General features: G+C 32.5%; 1 protein-coding gene across 4 annotated transcripts in view; it reads left to right on the top strand.

Annotated features, from left to right (window-relative positions):
- MIB1 (mindbomb E3 ubiquitin protein ligase 1) overlaps window positions 1–21663 on the top strand; it is a 110431-nt gene that overhangs the window by 71494 nt on the left and 17274 nt on the right. For all 4 annotated transcript variants that reach the window (XM_025038583.1, XM_025038584.1, XM_006920033.3 and 1 more), the window contains 2 exons: window positions 16635–16767; window positions 19483–19569. In XM_025038583.1, the coding sequence (XP_024894351.1) occupies window positions 16635–16767; window positions 19483–19569 (220 nt within the window). The remainder of the gene's footprint in view (window positions 1–16634; window positions 16768–19482; window positions 19570–21663) is intronic.

Genomic DNA, 21663 nt, shown 5'->3' with positions numbered 1-21663 from the left:
TTGATGACTGTAGTAGGGACTCAATAAATGTTACTCTTAATTTGACAGTCAGGACATTGTTAGATATCACAAGTGTATATATGGTCATTTACAAAATAAATTCTGTAGAGAAACTGTTAGGAGTTCAAACAGAGCAATTACTTGAGTTTAGAATGGGTAAAAAGATTTTATTTCTTTCAGAATTGTGGAAGAGAATGTTTTTTTTTCTATGAGACACTGAGTACTTTGGTCATGCTTTGTAAAGTTTGGAGAATTTTAGAATGCAGTTACAGTATGTTATAGTAGTTTTTTTATTTTAAAAAATCTTAAAGAAAATGCTGTTTATTTTGATATTTGGTTAAGTATATGGGTAAAATTTCAGATTTAAATGAAGAGCAGAAATTATTTCTGTTGTTAAAAGTGAAAGTTAAATTTTTTAAAGTAGTGGCATTAATCAGCACATCACTTAGATGCTTTCTATGAGGATGTTGCATTTCTAGCTGCCTTTAAGTTTTTAGACCTCTCCTCACAGACATGAAAATAAATTAGCAGTATTTTCTGCAGAGCTGGCAAAAAAACAATTGATAGTTACTGATAACAATATTATTATAAAGTTACTTTATGTAGTGTTATTTATAAATTTTTAAGATATAAATTGAATGTGAAAAATAACAGTAAAATATGAATGAACCACATGACATGATATATTTTCAGGGTAGTGCTTAACTTCACAGGCATTTTTTATTTACTTATCTATTTCCACAAAGACACATACTAAATCTTAATGAATATGTGAGCAACTCATATTTTCTCCTGTTATATCTTTATTTAACTTTTTAAAATTCTGAAATATGATCTAGTGAGACTATGTTGAATATACGAAGATTTGATAATCTGGAGCATGTCTTGGTGTTTAATGTTTTTCTTTTCTTATAATCTCTGACCATGCTGAGTGCTATATATAAAAAGTAGCCGAAAGACTTAAATGACAGTATACTTAGAGTATATCCATTTTCTCTTGTGTGTCCATGCATCTGCTCTCAAACACAGTGTGCCTTGTAATACATAAATATATTTAATGTGACTGATAGGTGTAATTAATATCAACAAGAAGGCCTATAACTTGATAAGGTTTATTTACGTATACCACATTCTTCTAGGGGATGATTTTCACTCTGAAATAGAGGAATGGTCAGGAGTTGGGGATTGTATGACCATCTAGGTTTTTAAGCTACTACTTGCCACCAGTAACCCTTCATTAATTGATGAAATATTTGTCTCTATTTATTAAAGAACATTATGTAATCTATAGTTTTATTGTAGTCATTCAGAAAGTTAGAAGGATGTTGGATCACTTGTCATTTTTCTCTTGATTTTCTTTCCACTGAGAGAGAAGCTTGTGTGTGTGTGTATGTGTGTGTGTGAAGGACAAAAAGATAGTGAGGAGAGTCATAGAATGTTATTATTATCAGAGTTCTTTATTTTACAACTGAGAAAACAAGTATGGAGAGGTGAAACAGCTATATGAGTAAAAGGTAGCAATGCTTAGCGTTTTCTTTCTTTTTGAGGATTAAAAGGTTTTGGTTCAGGGCTGGAAGAATTACTTACTGTTTAAGTCTCTCCACAAGATATTCTGCAGCATCATGTCATTTTTCACCTTATCTATCAATATTCAGGTATATGGCAATAAAATTAAATGCTAATTTTATGGAAGATAGTGACCCAGCATTTCTAAAGTGTTATTTTATATAACGTTACATTTTTCTTTAAATTAAAATATGCCACAGTTGTGGCATTCCTTTTATGGTTTCAGGTGGGTTTTAGGTGACCTTCCCAGATATTTTCTTCTTTGAAGGAAGGTTTTTTTTTTTTTTTTAAATGCAGCATAGTCTGTATTTCATTACCATTTCTTTTATAGAGGCTAAGAAATTTAATACCAAGAGACCATAAATAAGTAAAATTATTTTATTTGAAATCTGTAAGTCATCCACACATTTTTCATAAAGCTTGTTATAAACATCATTAACCATTATAGCTTTAAACAAGAGGAATTAACAGTAACAGATTATTCAGTTTAAAGCACAATCTGAATAATTTAAATAAGTTGAAATTAGTTGGCATGTGACTAATATTTATAAATGAAAACTTAGGCTGTTATAAATGAAAACATTGGCTGTCTTGTAGTAATCAATGCATAGCTACAGCTGGTTGAAGGGGACCAAATCCATTGAAGAGGCGATTTGGTTCCATTTTACCAGCTCTAGCAAAGCATTGCAATGCTGCTAGTTAGGGGTTCAAAACAGTTAAAATGCTTTTATATTTGTAAAGTTTTTTATGGGCCTTCTACAGAATGATAGAGATTCTTATATCAATACTTCAGTCACGGAATGTAAAATTTTTTATTTTGAAGGCACTTTTCCTACTATTTCATACACTAAAAGTGCAGAAGTCTTTACCCTTTAACATATTGTTAATACATTAAGGAATTATCAGTGTACATCTTAGTTTTTAACATTTTTACTTAATTTTTAAATGTAGATAATAACCCGTTTCAAAACCAACAACATTTAAAGGAACAAATAGACCTTAATGCATTTCAGAGTAATGTTTTCTGTTTCTCTCTAGGCAGTAAACCAAGTTAAGCAAGCTCACAGGTGAAGGAAGAGTACACACCTTTCTACTGCCGCTCCCTTTTTTTTTTCCTAAGTCTTATACTTAAGACTAAGAAAGTACCTCTGCCCTTTGGTTTATAAATAGATCGCATTTGTATTCAGTGTATTGCTTGGACTTGTGTTGAAAGAACCTACTGTGCATGCCAGCTTATTTTTCTTTGTTTTTGCATATGCAGTGTTACTAATCATAGGTTAGTAATTTAACCCTTTGGAGGGTCTGTTTCCTTGACCGAATTCTCTGTACAGATTGCCTAGTTACTTCTCATTATTAGCTTAATAACACAGTGACTTGTGGTTAGCTGCAATCCCTGAATTTGAGTATTAAAATCTGCCATTAAAACTCAGTACAGCAAATTTTTGTTATAATGTGATTTCAGTGTTACATTTCAATATTGGGAAGGGATTTCTTCTGGAACATGCTTGCTTAAAATAAGAGTTCGAGAAATTATAGTTTGCTATAAAGATGTAAATGCTCTCAGTGAAATATAAAGAGTAAAGAAATAGTTACTATTTTGAACTAAACCGGGAGAAGGTCAATACTAATTCAGGCAATAGTCAAATAATTCCCATATTAAGTATATTCTGCATCTGTTGGTTAGTAAATATCATGCTACTGGTGAAATTACTGTAACTATAATTTTTTCCATTATTTATTCTAGTGGAAGTGAAACAGGTGTTAACTTGCCTGGACTTAAGTGCTGAAGATAGCAGTAAAACCGCCTTCTATTTTTACTAGTTATATGGGAGCTGTTTAGCAGATCCAGTTGCTCAAGTGTGCTTTTGGATGGCAGTTCAGTTTCATATACTGGCCATATCGGGGCAAGGAGAGGCCATGGAAAAAAAAGTACAGCATTTGATAATGTCAGCATCTGTTATCCCTGTCAGAGAGACAGTTGAAATGTTTGAGTTACAACAGTGTCAGCAGATGCCCAGAGTTTAATATGTACTCAGTTAAAAATGAACAGCTGACCTAAGTGATGGATGTGACATTTTAGAGTGATTGAAAATACTCTTAGTTATGTTAAGTTTAACTTGTAAGCACTAGAATCATTTTACTTTTTAAATGAATAACAGATACTATCATTTTATTTTCTTAGTATTATATATTATTAATATTAGAAACATGAGATTCTTGGTCACTGAGTGTTTAATTATTAAAAACTTTTATGCCTATAGAATAATGAATATAGTTATTCATTATAAAACATAGGTATAGTGATACCCTTTTATTGGTTTTATAGAGGATATACTTTTGAGGTGTATATTTTCAGTTTTTGGTATTTAGGGCATGTACAGTTAAACTTAAATGGAATATGAAACATTGCTATTTTGTTTGTGGATGATGAGAAAGAGGGACTATGATTAAGTGTTAGGCTTTGAACTGTTTTTTTTCTTTGAAAATATAGAATTTTAAAATCATGAGCTTTTTATAATTTCCAATAAATATACAATAAGTTATATGCTACCATATCTAATAGTCATTGTCTCATTTTTTATAATCTGATGAAATGAAAATCACCTTTGACAATTAACTATTTAGTTGTCTTACTAAACAGAGAAAATTAACTATAGTTAACCTTATAGCCATTTCTATTCAACTTGTGACACAAAATTTTTAAAATATTATTATGCTTCTTACACATCTAAATATTCCAGTTGAAATAATACTTCTAGTAAGAAAGGATTAGAATATTAGCATTTCTTTTTTTTTTAAGTCTATCACAATAGCTAAAATAGGTACTGCTTATAAATTGTTATTAAGAGCTTATTTATAATTTTAATATACAAAATAAAATTTTTATAAAATGCAAAAAGTACATTGACATGTCTAATATACTGCAAATAGTGGGTCCATCATATTTATAAAAACTGAGTTTTAATTGTATAGTACCATTAAAACATGGTTGTTCTTGAATATAGTGTTTTCTTGAATATAGAGTTTTCATTTCGTGTGCCTCTTTTGAATAAAACAAATTCATGGATAATGTAGATCATTAATTTTTTAAAAAATTTGACAGTCTGTTACCAACGTACCCTGTTGATTTACAGTTGTGGCTCAGAATTTTGTCATTTTCCTCATATAAATCTTATGTTTTAATTTATTCTAACTTGGCAGAAGGACCTGATAAACTTGATATGGACAAGAACCACTTTTTTCTTCTTTAGAATAGAATTTTACTTAAGAGGTAGTCTCTTAAAAATATGATTATGTCTATAGCGTTCAAAAAAGAAAACCTAAAACAACAAAACTTGCTTCAGAAATTCCTCTAATAATATTAAATTATAAATTTATCAAAATAATATGAATAACTTAAAATTCAAATACAAGCAGCTTTTGTTGTATCTTGTTTTTCTTAACAAATCAGTCAATCCTACTAATGTGATAAATTAAGATCAAATCGTGGAGACAGAAAATAGGTCACTCATACCGTTCAATTTTTCGAGTAATACTGTTTTTTTTTGGTATTTACATTTTAATCATGTGAGTACTTAATTTAAAAATGTAGAATGTGGCATGTTTTAAATATAAAAGATTTAAAAGGAGTTTCATGATGATTTTTAATCTACTTCAGTAGAGCTTTTTTCCTTCACAAAATAATAAATTTTAGTGACATTTAGTTTCCATCTTTAAGTAGTAGGTACATTTTTGTGATGCTATTTCCAAAGGTCATCTCTTTGATTCTAGGTTAATGTACCACATGAAGGTCATTCACACATAAAGAAGCAAGGGCTTCTTTAGCTGCAGTTTAGTTCCCTCTTGGCGGTTTATTGCCTACCAAAAATACATACTTCTTTACATTCCATAGCATTGTATGTTCATATGGGTACATAAAGAAGTATGTACTCTGAGTAGGTATTACTAAGTTGTTAACTGTAAAAACATGAAATGCTTTAATTTTCATTTGTTAGTAAAAGGTTTAGCTTACTAATGTAGAGCAATAGGAGATCATTTGCAGAGACTATCAAAAACTAAACTTCATAAAAAATTTACCTGAAGCATTGCATTAGTACCATTGTTGGTGGACATATACTTCTAAACACTGGCCAGTTATCTGTTGCACTTTGCCCTGGTTTGATTCTTTTTTTTTTTCAACAGATTCATAGAATTAGTGGAATTTTACAGACTATTTCAGAAATTGGTGAGATCAACCTAATGTTTCTTCATAGTCTTCAATGTGAATTTCTTCTTATTTTGTAGTTTGCTTCTAGATCCTACAAGTAGATAGTAGTTAATTTGGTACAGATTCTTTTAACCAGCGAGATAGCTTATGAAAACTTAACCATTTAGTACTTCTGATATTAACTCTGAAGTTGAAATGGTAAGGAGAAAAATCAGATCTTTTTAAAGTGGGAGTAAACTGAATTTTTAAAGATTATGAATTTTTTTTAAGGTCACAGATAAGAACTCATGATCACTTGAAATCTTTATCATTCCTTTGTCTTCATTAGTTACTTACCTGAATTTTACATTTTGGTGCTTTTCTTTGGGTTAAATATGAATTCCACTAGATGTATAAATATTTAATTTTGGTGAGTTTAGTTCTTTTGATTCTTTAAGTTTTTTAATATAAAGTATAACTACCAGAACAGTTAACTTTTCCAAAGCCTTACTTAAAAGAACTGAAAAGTATTTAGCTTTTGTATTGGGTTTTAGCTTGATCATTTAGCATGAAAAGAAATTATAGTTGGTCAATTTCCTTTAATTTTTATGGTAGTAAATGGTTAATTTCAAAGAAACTGTAAGAAATTTTTAGATTTGGGAAAGGAGAAAAAAAAAGACGGGGAAAGTAGAATATCTGCAGCCTCTAGATAAAAAGCTAGTGCAGCTCGTAGAGAGCAAATCAGGATGTAGCAGGAGATGGCCCAGTACTACAGCAGTTTCAGCAGTGCAGCATTAGAATTTCACCATGCATATTCTAATTTATTTTTGTGGCCAACTAATAGTATTAAAAAGTATTTTGTGTCCTGCCAAGATTCTTGGTTGACTAAACCTTGAAATAGTTAATAGATTTTAAAAGATAGCATACTTTGGGATCAGAGTGTGATTTACTAGGGATGCAAAATCGTCATTTAATCTGAAACAATAAAGACTAAATCTTTAATAATGTAAATGACAGTAATGGTTTTGTACATTTTTGAGATCAAGAGTCATCTGCCATGATACTTGAACAACATTCCTTTTTACACTATATAAGCTCTCTACTTGAACTGTGAAATTAGGCTATGCCCAGATAGAAATTAATTTAACAATAAAAACATCAAGTCAATAGTAGGTAAGCATGCAGAAAGTCATAAGCATCCTTAAAAGTACAGGCCTCGTGGTATTCTGTTACCTGTAAGCTTAGAGTCATGCAGCATTTGCAGTAGGAAGAGAGATAATGACCTAGAGAGTCACATCAGCAGCAGCCATCTCATCTTGATTGTTCCTTCACTCTATCCGCTGATTCAGCATTTCTTTTCATAAGCTGATGAAGTAAGAGGGAAGTATCAGTGAACACAGAACCTCACCTTTTAAGATAAATTTGAAAAATAAATGAACAAACAAAAATAAATCAGCCATCTTTTCCTTCATTCCTTTACCCTTTAAAAAAAAAAAACTACAGTAAAATTGGCCATTTGATATGGAATGTCGTATTACCAGTATTGCACAGATATGAGTACCTTGAATCAGCTGTACAGAAAGTTAAGCAACCAAGGAAGATTGCTACAATGTCCCAGAAAATGAACCTCGCTTATTTCTCAGATGAAATGCTTCAGAAGAGGGGAAAAAGTTGCAGAGCAAGTTAATTTTATAATCTAAAAGAGACAAAAAGCCAAAAAACCAAAACATATCTCACTCTCCCCCAAGTAACTGTAAACATTCACACTGTTTTCCTTTGCCCACCAGAATACATTGGGGTCTTCTGACTTCTCAGGAAATATTCTGCATCTTTCTTGCTGTGAGATATTTTTGGTTTTTAGTTTCCAGGATTAAATGGTTGATCTGTATTGAAGCTACCTTGTCATATCCAGAGGTCAAGTCTGCAAGCAAGGTCAGGACTTCCACATGGTCACTACAGAGGTTAACTTAAATCCTTCCCTCAGTGGCCACAGGCTAAACTGTTACAGCTTTATAGGCAGCTAAGCATTTGAAACATGCACTCCCAGGCAAACAGGCTCTCTTGTGCCTCTCTCTTCCCTGACCATATTTAGTCAACCATAGCAAAAAATAGTCTCTCAGCTGTCGATTGTCGATCTAAAAGCTGAGAAAGCTGCTATCTTGCTTTCTGCCTATTGATTGTTCATCCTGCGGTCCAAACACTGCTTTGCCATTTGTCCTCCCCCCGCCCCCCCTTTTTTAAAGCACTGCCAAATAAAGCGGTCTCTCATGTTTCCACTTACATTTCCCAGATTTTCACTGAGCTTGCGCTGAGACTAGGAAAGCCTGATGCGGCTGTCACTATACTTAGAAGCACTGCAGAAAAAAAAGGAAAGAGGAAGAATATTACCCAGGCTAGTAGCAAGACAGTCTTTAGACAGATAGGAATAAGTAGAATATCTCTGCTGCCAAATTATATTTCATAACCTGATTTTTTGTTGATTAAAAATATTATGGGTAACGATATTTTATATAGCTAAAGGCCTGAAGGGATTTTGTAGTGTTATCTTTAGAGCTAGTTGTTGCTATACATGATTTTTAAATTTAATGGATAATATTTGAATGGAAAATATGTAGAAATGGTAAGTAGAACCTGTATATTGAAGGTGGCATGAGATCATTAAGGAAGAGGAGAGTTGTGTGTAAATGAAATTTTGGAAAGGCTACTTAAAACTTTTATTCAGTGTCAGTTTTAGTTAATTTTTTTGTAGTGCTTATGTGAAAAACAGTCTGGAATGCTTTCGAGCAATTGTGTACTTTTATATTGAAACTATATATACATGTGTAACTATTAAAAGGCATTTTATTATTAAATCCTGTTTTATTTTCAAACATGAAGTGGTTTTTGAATTGGCCTTTGGCATGATCATTTCACACTTTATTACAGACTAAAATAGTCATTAACTTGTCTATAACTTGGCACATAGTGTATGCCTCAGATGAAAAACACTTTTGCTCTAAATTGTAATAGCACATTCACAATAAATTTTAACATTGAAACTTATTTTTTTAACCAAGGAGAAGAAATACTATAACATCAAATCCAACAGACCCATGGAGATAACATTTAAGATCTTAAAGACCTAAAAATGTCCAAGAGAAACCAACTATATTTTGTTCTTAATTCAAATATTTTCTCTTAAATATTGATTCAGTTAAGAATCCAGAAAAGCCATTGTCAGTTTTCTAAGTTCATTCTCTTACTGGGGAAGTTTTCCCTTGACATTGTTTTTGTCTTTAGCATTTAATACCATAGCAGTTTAATTATTTTGGATGGTCGTTTTACAACAGTAATATAAAGAATGCTTCTGTAGCTATTCAGCAATTTTAAAAAGCCAGCTTTCCTAGATAGTGAAATAATTTTACATATATTATGAGAAGATAGTGAAATAATTTTACACATATTGAGAGAAGAACTCAGAGTATAAGATAGGTTAATTTTCAGTTTTATAAATTACCCTGTATTTGTTAACCATTTTGTAGCAATGAAAGTTTTTTTTTCCTCTCTTATTTCCTAAGCAAACACTTATATACTATATTAAGTGCCAGGCACTCTTCTAAGTTTTTAAAAATTTTCATAACAACCCTTTGAGATAAGATTTGTGAGAAATTGAGGCATAAAAGTTAGGTAACCTGCTCAAGTCACTGGCCATTTAGTTTGCTAGTGCCGGAATTGAACTTAGATAGTTTGGCTTCAGACTCTGAGCTCTTTATCACTACTCTGTCATACGACTGCTCTGGTTTGTAATAATGAAATCAGGGAATTACCACTCTTTTGGGCTGGAGACTACACCAAAAATATGATATGTTGCTAATATCCTTGCCTTAGTATATTCAGAAAGATGATTATTCATTTGGTTGTTTGTTTATTTGTTCCATGCAACAAAACTTTGAGCTCCTTATACTGGGTATACAAAGGGAATGAAGATAAGTAAAATGGGGTTCCCTGCTTACAACAGAATAAGAAACAAGGACTGACTGGTCATTTAAGAGATAATTTTAGTTGTCTTTAAGGATGATCAAGTACTCACCTATACAACTCTTCTGCAGCCTGTATTGTCATTGCATATCTCTTTCATTTTGAACTAAATTCCACATTACCATATTCCTAGTTAATGAATTTAAGCTAAAATAATAGTTTATATCAAAAAAGGGTTTGTGGGGAAAAAAAATAAAAGCATACCAGAAACAGAATTAATAAACATTTAAGTAATGCCTAGTCACTGTAGATTCATTCTACAGATAAATGAAAGAGAATAGAAACCATCCACATTCATTTATTAAAGTGATTACCATGGACTTTGGTATGTACCCGCTTAGACTTATTATCTGCATCTATTCAGATAGGAGTGTGTATTAAACAAAAATGTGTTCAGACTGTTACATGCAACTATACTTTTAGCATGCCCGAAAGAACTGCTTAGAATTGATCAACTTTCTTGATAAGCTCCTTAAAGGATTCTGGACTAACATGCTTTAACTGTGATCTGAGAGATTGTTCATTAACTTAGCAAACATTTATTGAATACCTAATAAATGCTATAGTAAGTACTATTCTGTTGTCTTTTTACATTAAGTAATACTAATGTGTAATGTCTCTACAGTTTAGCTACTGTGGTTTGTTTGGGAAAATGTTGCCTGTTTGAAGACAGATTGCAGAGGATGGCAGGCCCTGAAAATGGACCCAGTGCTCTTTGACCATTACATACCAGAGCAGACAGCTGCTTGTCTCCTCTACTTCTCAGAATTTATTTGTTCACCATTCAGCGAGCATTTGAGTATTACCATGTGCCAGGGATTATGCTAGGCTCCACTATTAGTTGTTCTGGAACTTAATGCTTCTTTGGCACTATTCACAAATGCCTGCTTAACTGGTAGTAAGATCTTATCTTTAAACCATCCATGTCCTTAACCTCTTGGAAAACAACCAGATTGAAAAATAAAGAAGAGTGTTTGAGCATTAGGGAAACTGTCTCAGTATCTTATATATTGTGCTCCATAGGTGAGAGCGTATTGGCTTAATAAAATTGTTTGAACCAGTACCACTCTTATCCCAGCAACTCTGTGGGCCTTCATGCTTATAGCATTAACACCAGTCTCCTCTTAATTAAAGTGCTTTGAGGAACAGCCATGCAACTAGATCTTCACTGTTATATTGTGAGGTTCTTACGATTGTCTACATCATAGAATGAAAGGAGACAAGCTGCTCAGAGCTGCTCTTGATGTGAGAGTGTTGGGGACCAGGGACTGTTCTATTTAGCCTTCCTTTAGCTCACCTTGCAGGCTGGGCCCAAAGATTGGCTCTTTTGTTGAAGCCGTATATTGTTTGTTTTTGTTTGTTTGATTTTTGTGGGGGTGGGTAGGGGGAATGAATATTAATGGATTTCTAATTAAAGTGAGAAAATTATAGGTTTCTGTTAAAATTAATATATCCCAAATCACCAGTGTAGAAGAATTACAAATAATTTATGTAACTACTCCACCCTCAATGAAATGGAGCACAACTTTCTATTCCTTAAGTGTAGGCTATGCATAGTGACTTCCTTCCAAAGAGTATATGTATATTATAGTACTCTGTAGCATAGAAAGGGGGAAAAGAAGTAACTTTACAGTGAAGAAACCTGGCAGACACTACCTCAGCCAGCTGATCAAGGTGAACATTAACAGCCGTAAGTCAAGTTGATAGTGGTCGCCCTTGATGTGATGTGATGAAATGACACTTTACTTTTGTGACCTTTCTCCCCAAAACTTAAAACCTTAGTGTAATCGTGAGAAAAACATCAAATATTCCATCCAAGGGACATTCTACAAAATACCTGATTAGTACTCCTCAACACTGTCAAAGTCATCAAAAACAAGGAAAGTATAAGAAACTGTCGCAGTCAAAGGGAGTCTAAGGAGACAGGATAACTAAATGTAATGAGGTATTCTGGAGCAGAAGAACAGTAAATAAAAAAGGAGAGGAAATCGGAATGAAGTATGGACTTTAGTTAATCATAGTTAATGTTGGTTCATTAATATAGCAATGTATCATACTAACATAAAATGTAACAGTAGGGGTAACTCTTTTTAATACTGTCTTCATAATTTCCTGTCACTAAAGTGGTTCTAAAATAAAAAGTTCATTTAAAAGCAACAACTACAAAAATTAACGTGCCTACTCTTGGCTAGTTGACAGTTGACTTTTGCAGTAATTTTGATTTGGGATTATCTGCAGTGTTTTCTGCACAATTTATACCAGTTAATCAGGTGTTGATTTTGCTATAAATGAGTTATCAAGAAAATTCGAAGGTTAGTCTCATTCTTTTAAAAGTATATTAAGGTAAGAAAGTATATTTTAGAATTTTTGTATCGACTGGTCTTATCTTTTAAAAATTTAGTTATTTAAAAGAAAGTCTTTTTTTGAATGCTGATAATTTTGAATTTGTGAAAATTGAGAAATGGGCAGATTCCTGTGGAGGTGGTATAGAGAATAGATTTTGGAAGGGGGCTTTTATAAATGTTTAGAGGAAAAGTAGTGAAAGTCTGTCTAAAGAATACGGAGGTTCATGGGAAAGAATAATTTTAACTTTAAAAGAGAAAATCAGTAGGATAAATTGAAGGTGGGAGTAAGAAGGGAGGAAAAGTTCTTGAATAATTCCTAGGTTTCTGACTTTGGGTGGATAATTAATGGCAATGCGAGTAACCAAATCAAGAATATAGGAGAAACATTGTGAAGAAGAAAGGATAAAAGGAGCATTTGTACGATGTAGGTATAGGTCTATAATCTTAGAGTTGTCATAACACTATTATGTTGAAGAGTTTTAGAGTCTGAACTAAACATCATCTTGTTTAATTCTTACAGCAACCTTATACTATCTTATAGAGATTTATATGCAAGTTTTGGTATTAGGTATGAATCATGACCATTTGTTGTAGTTAGAGATATGAGATAGAGATGTTATGAGTAAGAATGTGTAGTTGGGGCTTCACAGTGCCAAGGTATGGACTTCAGCTTTATAGGTCCAGAAGTAATTAGACTTAAGATGATGATTATTAATTAACTTATAAGACATTGGTATATAAGTCGGAATGTCAATTGTTATTTACAGAAAAATATTATTGCAAAGTAGAGTATAGTACTCACACCAGCTATGAAAAGCTAAATTAAAATTAGAAATTGATTGGTGAGCAAGACGGTTGGATGAACTTAATAGACAGTGTCATCAACCTGTGATAAGTTCCATATAATAATGTACTGAAAACTGATTCTACTGATTTGCTGATATACTGAAAGCATTCTACTGATTGTATGAGAGGGCAGCTTAGAATTCTCAGTTGCTTGTCGGGACTTTCTCTGTGGATAATGCTGGCGATACACTGACAAATTCTTTTTCATATCCTCAAAGCTTCATAAAAACCATTTTTTCACTTTTTTTTTTAATCAATCATTATTTTTTAGAAAAAGACATAATTTTCATCTTTTTTTATTGTTATTCTATCCCGGTGATTCTCTATTTTCTTTTAAAAATTGTAATTTTTATCCCAATTGGCCTTCTGGATCTTGCCTTCTACAGATCTCTTTTTCTCTCTGTTATCTGTATGTTTTATTTACTTAATTAATTACTGTCTGATGTATTACCTCATTTACCAGTATGACACTGTTTCTATGGGAAATCAGAAATTACCATTTCTTTTTAAAATACCTTGCTAGTATTATAATTTGTTTAATCAGATTTAAATGAGGCATTGTATTAACTAATGCCAAATTTCAGTTTTTAAACCTTTTTATTAATCTCAGGATTATGAGAGGAACAAAGATATTTTCATATGATTATTCTATAGTGTAATTTACAACATTTTTTAACTGAATATATTTATTCTAAAATGAAAACTTGCTCCCTAAAAATGTGAATTTTGCATTTTAATATTAGGATTTAATTTACTTTGTAGAATATGAGCTAGAAGGGACTAGGATTGCTTTTGTCACTTCCAACAGCATCCTGAAATTACTGCCTTTTCTTTGTTCTGACAGTTAGGTTATACATTTTGTACAAGAGGAAAAGGTAAAAAGACATGAAGTAATGAGAGAGCAGAGGCAATAGGCTTTTAAGAATACAAATATATATATATATGTTTAAATGCCTTAGGAACTTTTTGAGCCTTTGGCTCTGTCCGAGGGACCTCAGCTTTCCCTAACTTGTTCACTTATGAAATACAAGACCAGAAGAGCAAGTAAGTGATAGCTCCATCTCAGCAGACAGCTTATGCTCAGAGGGAGAATCACTCTTCTTTCTTCTTCCTTCCTTTGATCCTTTAGCAGTGTAATATGCAGCTGTACTTCTGAAACTGGAATGGGAGATGGTGGGAAACATGGTTCCATAAGAACCAACTTCTCAGGAATATCTCTGTTCAGTAAGGTGACTTAAAAAAGACTTGATGAAATTAGCATGAGTCACTTTATAATTTAAAACTTATTGTAACATTTATGTATCTTGGATATGAGGAGTAAAGTTGCAAATGAAAAGGATTTTATTATAGTAAGCTTAAATATTATCTTAGTATTTTAACTTAAAATTTTTTTGAGCAAACTAATATATATAAGTCAAATACTACTACAAAGCTTATAACGAAATAGAACTGTCTTCTGCTTTATCTCTCTTCATCTCTCTTCCCCTGACCCCCCACCAAATAACTTAAAATTTACCCTGCAGTTTCTTAGTTTATCAATTGTAGACATTATCAACTGATTTCATGGCATGGAAGATGAAGGTTTAAAACTGAACATCTTCTGTTAGCACCATTTCTCTCAACATAGTTATATCACAATTTTTCTTTAAATTGATAACATGTATTTACATTATTTAATTTATTTTAAATTCTTTAATGTCACCACATATTTGACCCCTTTTACCCCACCTACCTCCCTCCTCCCACCTCCCTCCCCTCCAGAAACCACATTATTTTTAATGATTACATTTTATTTTTAATAAAACTTTTTTCATATGATTTAATACCTGCATCTTCAAAACTCTCCAAGAATCGTAAAACTCCTGTAAATTCTTGCCATACGCCAGTTTATCACATGGTCAAATGTGTAGAGTAGTAGATAATGTATGGCATTCACATCATGATAATGTTGTGCCAGTACTTTTCCCCATTAAGAACGTGAGTCAAAGTTTACATAATATCTGGTATTTGGTTTTAATCCACTGAACGAGGAGGATTAGAATCTTTATAATTACTGAAAATGAACTAAAGCAGGAAACCTTAGCCTTGTATGAAGTCCATGAATGTGATTTAGGGGTGTGTAGACTCTCAAAATTGTAGGTTAAGATTTTTACCTGCACTTCTTTGAGGGAGAGTCCATAGCTTTTATAGATTTCCAAAAAAGTCTGTCACCCCTAAACAGTGACTGTAACTTCAGTAACCACCACCGAAGGATGTCTTTAAGCTGTGATTCTCAATATACTTTGGGTCATATAAACCTGTTTAAAATTCTGATAAAAGCTATAAACTTCCAAATTTGGGTACAATTTTAGAGATTCTTGGATTATCCAAAGCCTGTTCTCAGACTTCTTGGACTTCCTATGTGGGATTCATAGGTTTCTGCCGTTAAGGAAACATGTTCTGGGCCTTGTTAGACCTTACTCTCATTATTTTAGAGACTTAGAGTTTCATTTACACACATTCTTATTCTGTATCTTCAGGCTATTTATTTACATTACATTTCTCTTTGAAATTTTTATCTCATGTATATCACCTTAGGAAAAGCTATTTCAGTATGTATCTATTATTTTTTTCCCTTTTATACTCTATTGGAACAATTTTAAAAGCTTTTGTTTTCTGTGTTTACTTTTTTTTTTCAGATGTGGGGGAAGATTCAGTGTCATGTATATATGTGTATATATAGATCTAAAACATTCAATAGATGTGTGTGTGTGTGTGTGTATGTGTGTGTGTGTATGAAAAATCAGTGATTAGTGCTGTTTGTGCCAAGTCCAGCAGTCCTTAAAGGAACAGTTATCCTTACAGGAGCAGTTATCTTAGGTCGCAGCCAAAAACAAAAACAAAAACAAACAAAAAAACAATTAGTGGGTAAATGTGTTAAGATTTTTTTCTAAATTATGTTATAAATTTTCCACATAAAACATTTCTGTTAAGAGAAATTACTGATATATGGCAAGAAAAGTTTTGGGGTGGGCTAGCTTTTTCTTTAAGAAGCTGTGATTTCTTGATTATTAGTTCTTCTGCTTTTTTATGGTTTACTCTTTGGTGCTCTTGTGGATAACTTTGTTTTGGAAATACTTTGTTACTGACTCTTAAATTTTAAATATTAGATTATAATGCCCTTTTTGTATGCTTTGATATCAACTGGATTTAGCACTCCTAAATGATATGTATCACATTTTTAACTCTGCAGAGTTCCTGATAATCTGCCAGCTACATAAAACTTGTCTTAATTATCACTATTTTTTCTGCTTTGGTGGTGTTGTGTGCTTGTTCCTTATTAACTCTTTCATTAATATATAGTATTCAAATTGACCCTAAGAGATTCCACAGAGCCAAAATTATGTCCTTATTAGGGTATATTTCTTAACCCTTTGGTTTTTTCCCCCTCATAATGTTTCCCGTTTGTAGCACTCCCATTCTATTTTGATTCTATTCTCCAGTTAGTGATAGTTTGTTTGCCTCTTAAAATATCAAAAAGCTGTACATTGGAGATTTGTTCATCTCTAAATGTAATTTCCTTTAAAGAGGAATATTTTTATTTAATTTCAAGTGTTTTTTAATATATTTTCCCAAAGAAAATATTTTATTATTAAATTATGTAAATGTCAAAATAACATAAATTTTGCTTTCAGTGCTATGCGTGTTTTACTATCTAAATTACCAAGACCATGGATTGTGGATGAGAAGAAAGATGATGGTTATACTGCCTTGCATCTGGCTGCCCTTAATAATCATGTGGAAGTAGCTGAACTGTTGGTACATCAGGTAGGAAAAGCAGTTCAACAATTTTTAACAATTTTGGACCATTCCATCCATTTTTTTAATACTTAATCAACTACCTATTAGTTTGTTACAGTAAAATCCTATGATGATGTAAATTCAGATACAGTGCATGTTCAGTCTCCTGCCTAACATCGGTTCTTAAATGGAGGGAAGTTTGTGTGTTTGTGTGTATGTGCATGTTTGTATTTGTGTGTGTGTCCCTCAGTTCCCAGTATTCCTTCTGCACAGTCTTCCTGGATTGGTCCAATGAAATGAGCATCACCTAAAAGATCTCCCAGAATAGCTGCCATAGAACCAAGAACCATCTTAAGCTGGTGTGGCCAGCTGCCATCATGTAACACCAGTCTGCAGCCAGGATCTGGGGATTCAGTTCAGGACTACTGCTAGACCCCTGAGATCTGTGGCTGAATAGCAGCACAGGCTCACCTTAGTTATTTTATTCATCTCAGAAATAAGATGACTTTACTTTTTATAACTTTGAATTTTTCGGGATCCTGTTAATTGCAGTTTTATGGTGTTTTAGTATATTTAGAAAAATTTTTAAATGTTTCAATCATGTATATGTCATATAGAAGCACTGAAGTTGCCAAAAAATTATCTGTAATCCCTGATTTAAGGAATTTACAGTAGAGTTAAGAAGATGAATGAAACAGCAGAAAAATTTAGTAGTTAATACATTATGTGAAATTAAGTCCCAGAGCATGAGGTAGACCTTCCATAAATTACAGATGTTTAAAGAAATAGTTCAAAAGTTAAATTACCTTTACTGTGCCATTTTAAGTCTTTCTTATTAAAATTAATTTTCTTAGTAGAGAATTATTTGTGATAAAATCTTTTGTATCTAAAATCCAATAGATAGACCTTAAGCCAATACCATACTGTCTTGATTATTGTTGCTTTATAGTAAGTCTTCAAATCATATAGAGTAAATCTTCCTCCAGTTTTGTTATTCTTTCTTAGAATTGCTTTAATAGTCTAGATCTTTTGATTATCCGTATGTATATGACAAATAGAATATTAGTTTCTATTAAAAAGTCTTTTGAGAATTTGATTGCTCTTGTACATATTAGATTCATCTTTAAGCAATTTTCTGATATTATAAATTGTATTTATAATCTCAGTTTCTAATTGTATATTGTTAGTGTACAGAAATACGATTTCTTTTTTGTATGTTGACCATATATCCTGTGACATTGCTTAAATTACCATTGATCATGAGGGAAACAGAAATTACAATCACAGTGAGATATTACTAATCACCAACTATGGTGACTAAAATTTTAAAGACCAGAAAAACCCAGTGTTGATTAGGATGTGGCACAGTTTGAATACACCAACATTGCTAGTGTTTTTCTAAGAAGCCATTTTGGAAAACAATTTGGCATTTTCGTATAAACATGTATTGACTATAAAACCCAGCAATCCCACTTTTAGATATGTACTGAAGATAACTGAGTACACATTTCCCTGCAAATACTCATACTAAATATTTGTAGCAGCTTTATTCACAATAGCCCCAAACTGGAAGCAAACCAAATGTTCATCAACTAGTGCCTGGATAAACAAATTATGGTACATCCATACAGTGAATACTGTGGAAAATCTAAATGATGGAAAAGTTTGGGAAACTTAAAAAGGAAGTCCCTCACTTTCTGCATTTATATGAGAATAGACATGATAAGAAAACAAGCCGAGATTAGATACCTCATGACCTCACTCAAAGAAACAAGAACAAACCAGAAACTCCCATCTTCTGGAATTATAATGTAGCATCACTGGAGTTTCAGCTCGTCCTGATGCTCCAAGCAAAGGCACAGTTTGGTTATCAGGGTTGTAATCAGAGGGCATGAATGGTTCTAAGACATAAACAGAATGGTAAAATTTATCTTTTGAATTTGTAGCCCTTTTCTTAATTTCATTGTTGTTTTTATTATGCCAGACATTGTACTAGGCAGTTTTACACGTTACTTTTTATGTCCAGATTGACCCTGTGAAAGAGGTTATGCTATTATTACCATTTCAGAGCTGAGGAAATAGGCATGAAATGGTTAAGTTCTCAAAACTCATGTGACAGCACTTGAACCTAGGTCCCCTGATGTCAAGTTTAGTGGTCTTGCTTCTCATTGCCTTTCCTTGGCTTCAGCTGTTCTCATATAGTTCTTTAGCTATCCCAGGACCCTAGTGGAATTTTCTGCTTTCTTTTAATAAGTATTTTTATGTACTAATTAAGCACTGTCTTCTCACCTTCAAGCACAGTTCCTTTTCACTGAAGGAGGAAGAGCCCAGTTATGTAGCAAGTAGTCATTGAAGTAAATCTAAATCCAGTATGAAGGCTCATTAATATAACTTTTCAGGAAATATTTACATTTAAGATGAGCTGATTGTCTTCATTGCTCTATAATGGAGATAGAAATGGAGTTCTTTGACTCTGTAGTGTACTCTGTCCTTCAGCTGTTCTTAGATGAAGTCACCATAATAAAATTAATTTTAAACTACTGTTTTACTTCAGAAAGTTTGCTGCCTCTATTCTTCCTATATTACCCACAACTGTTACCATGTGAAAACAGTGTCCCAGCAGCTAGAGAAGAGGAAAGTGATCAATCGTATCTAGTGTTTACTCTTCACAAAGAGTTAAAGCAGTTATAGTGTTTTTCACATTTGTCAGATTTTAACTATGTAAACTTTGTTCTTCTTCAGGGTAATGCAAACCTGGATATTCAGAATGTGAACCAACAAACGGCCCTACATCTTGCTGTTGAACGACAGCACACCCAGATTGTGAGGGTAAAGTGTTTACTAACATGAATCTTTTACATTTGTATTTTAACCAGAAAGATTTCTAGAATGTTTTGAAAATGCAAATAATGCATTGTTAGATTTCTTAAAAGGCATAGTTGGATGTAAAAGTTATGATTTTAGGCTAATATTTCATATCAGTTTAATTTATAATAGGGAATATCTTAAAACTCAGATATTCAAAGTCTCATTATAATTTTGTTGCCAGATTTGTGAATTCCTAGAACATTAAATCAGAGAATTTCAGAGTAACATACAAATTAGTTTTTAAATAAATTTATTTATTTATTTTAATTAGTTTCAAGTATACAGTACATTGGTTAGACATCTATATAGTTCATAAAATAATCCCCCCAATTGCTCCCTCTCTCCCTTGGCCCTCCACCAAGCCAGCATATTAATGCTAATTGCATTCCCTATGCCATGCCCCCATCCCTGTGACCGTCTATCAACTACTGACTTGTACTTCTTTAACCCTTCACCCCATTCTTCCATCCCCCCCAACCCCCTCGTCTGTCCGTCACCAAATTGTCCACTATAGTCGTGAGTCTCTTTTTGATTAGTTTGTTCTTTTTGTTCCTTAGATTTTGCATATAAGTAAAATCATATGTATTTATCTTTCTCTGTCTGACTTATTTTACTCAGCATAATAACCTCTAGGTCCATCCATGTCATTGCAAATGGTAGGATTTCATTTTTTTAGTGGCTGAGTAATATTCCATTGTATATATGAACCATAATTTCTTTATCCAGTTGTCTATTGATGGGCATTTAGGTTGCTTCTGTGTCTTGGCTATTGTGAATTGTCCTGCCATGAATATTGAGGTGCATAGATCTTTACAAATTATTGTTTTGGTTTTCTTTGGATAAATACCCAGAAGTGCAGTCGTTAGGTCAAAGGGTATATCCATTTTTAATTTTTTGAGAAACCTCTATACTGTTTTCCATAGTGGCTGTACCACTTCGCAATCCCACCAACAATGTATGAGGGTTTCCCTTTTCTCCGCATCCTTGCCAACACTTGTTGTTTTTTATAAACTAGTTTTTTAAAAGTACATTTCCTCTTTATTTATATAATTGAGACTGTACTATAATTAAAAGCTTTGGCTAGACTTTTGCTGCACAGATTCCAAAATACAAATATATTCTTTTATTTTACTAATCTGGTGATTCTGGGCAAAATTTTTGAAAGATGATCTGTTTAAAATGTTTTGGTAGGACAATGATTCTTAAAGTTGGAGGCTGAATCACCAGCGTCACCATCACTTGGGACCTTAATCAAAAAGTGAATTCTTGAGCTCCACATCAGCCCAACCAAATCAGAATCTCCAGGGGTGGGAACTAACAATCTGTGGTTTAACAAGCCCTCTAGGAAATTCTGATGCACATTCAAATTTGGGAAACATTGCGTTAGAGTGACATTCTATATAACCTTTGGGAACAAAGTAAAAACAGACAAACTAAAATGGTGTCGTTTGCTAAGACAGGTAAGATCATATGCTTGAGACTGGTTTCTGTGTATGGCGTTTTCTAAAACTGATAGCATTTGTAGAAAAGATTAGGAAAATTGTTAAAGTACCATAAGCAAAGTTTTAAATAAAGTTATATTTACTGCTTAAAATATCTATCGAAATATATCAGTTATGCATTTTATGGGAAAGATTATAGTTTAGCAAACATTTCTCATTTATTGTTAAAGTTCCTCGCTAAAAACTCTTCATTTATCTATGATATTTAGACTTTCCTTATGACCATACATCTGGAGAAAATTGACCAAAGAGAATGGAATAAAAAATAACTTCTGCTTGTTTGTTTAAATAATGGAAATTTTTGAACTCTATTGTTTGGTCCTATTGAAAGTACTTAAAATGTCCTACCTCATGTATCTGAAATTAAAAGGAAAAAAAAATGTCCTAAATTTCCCACAGCTATCTTGATCTGAGAATGGGTGAATTAAACAACTTATTGGTCCTCATTTCTTTCTGTCTTCTTTGATTCAATATATTCGAATAACCAGAAGTCATCACTATTGTAAGGAGCCACAGGGGCATAGAATAGTAGCAATCAAATATATACAAATTA

Source organism: Pteropus alecto, unplaced genomic scaffold (genome assembly GCF_000325575.1).
Source record: "Pteropus alecto unplaced genomic scaffold, ASM32557v1 scaffold146, whole genome shotgun sequence".
NCBI classification, from domain to species: Eukaryota; Metazoa; Chordata; class Mammalia; order Chiroptera; family Pteropodidae; genus Pteropus; species Pteropus alecto.
This window is presented reverse-complemented; position numbering and strand designations above follow the sequence as displayed.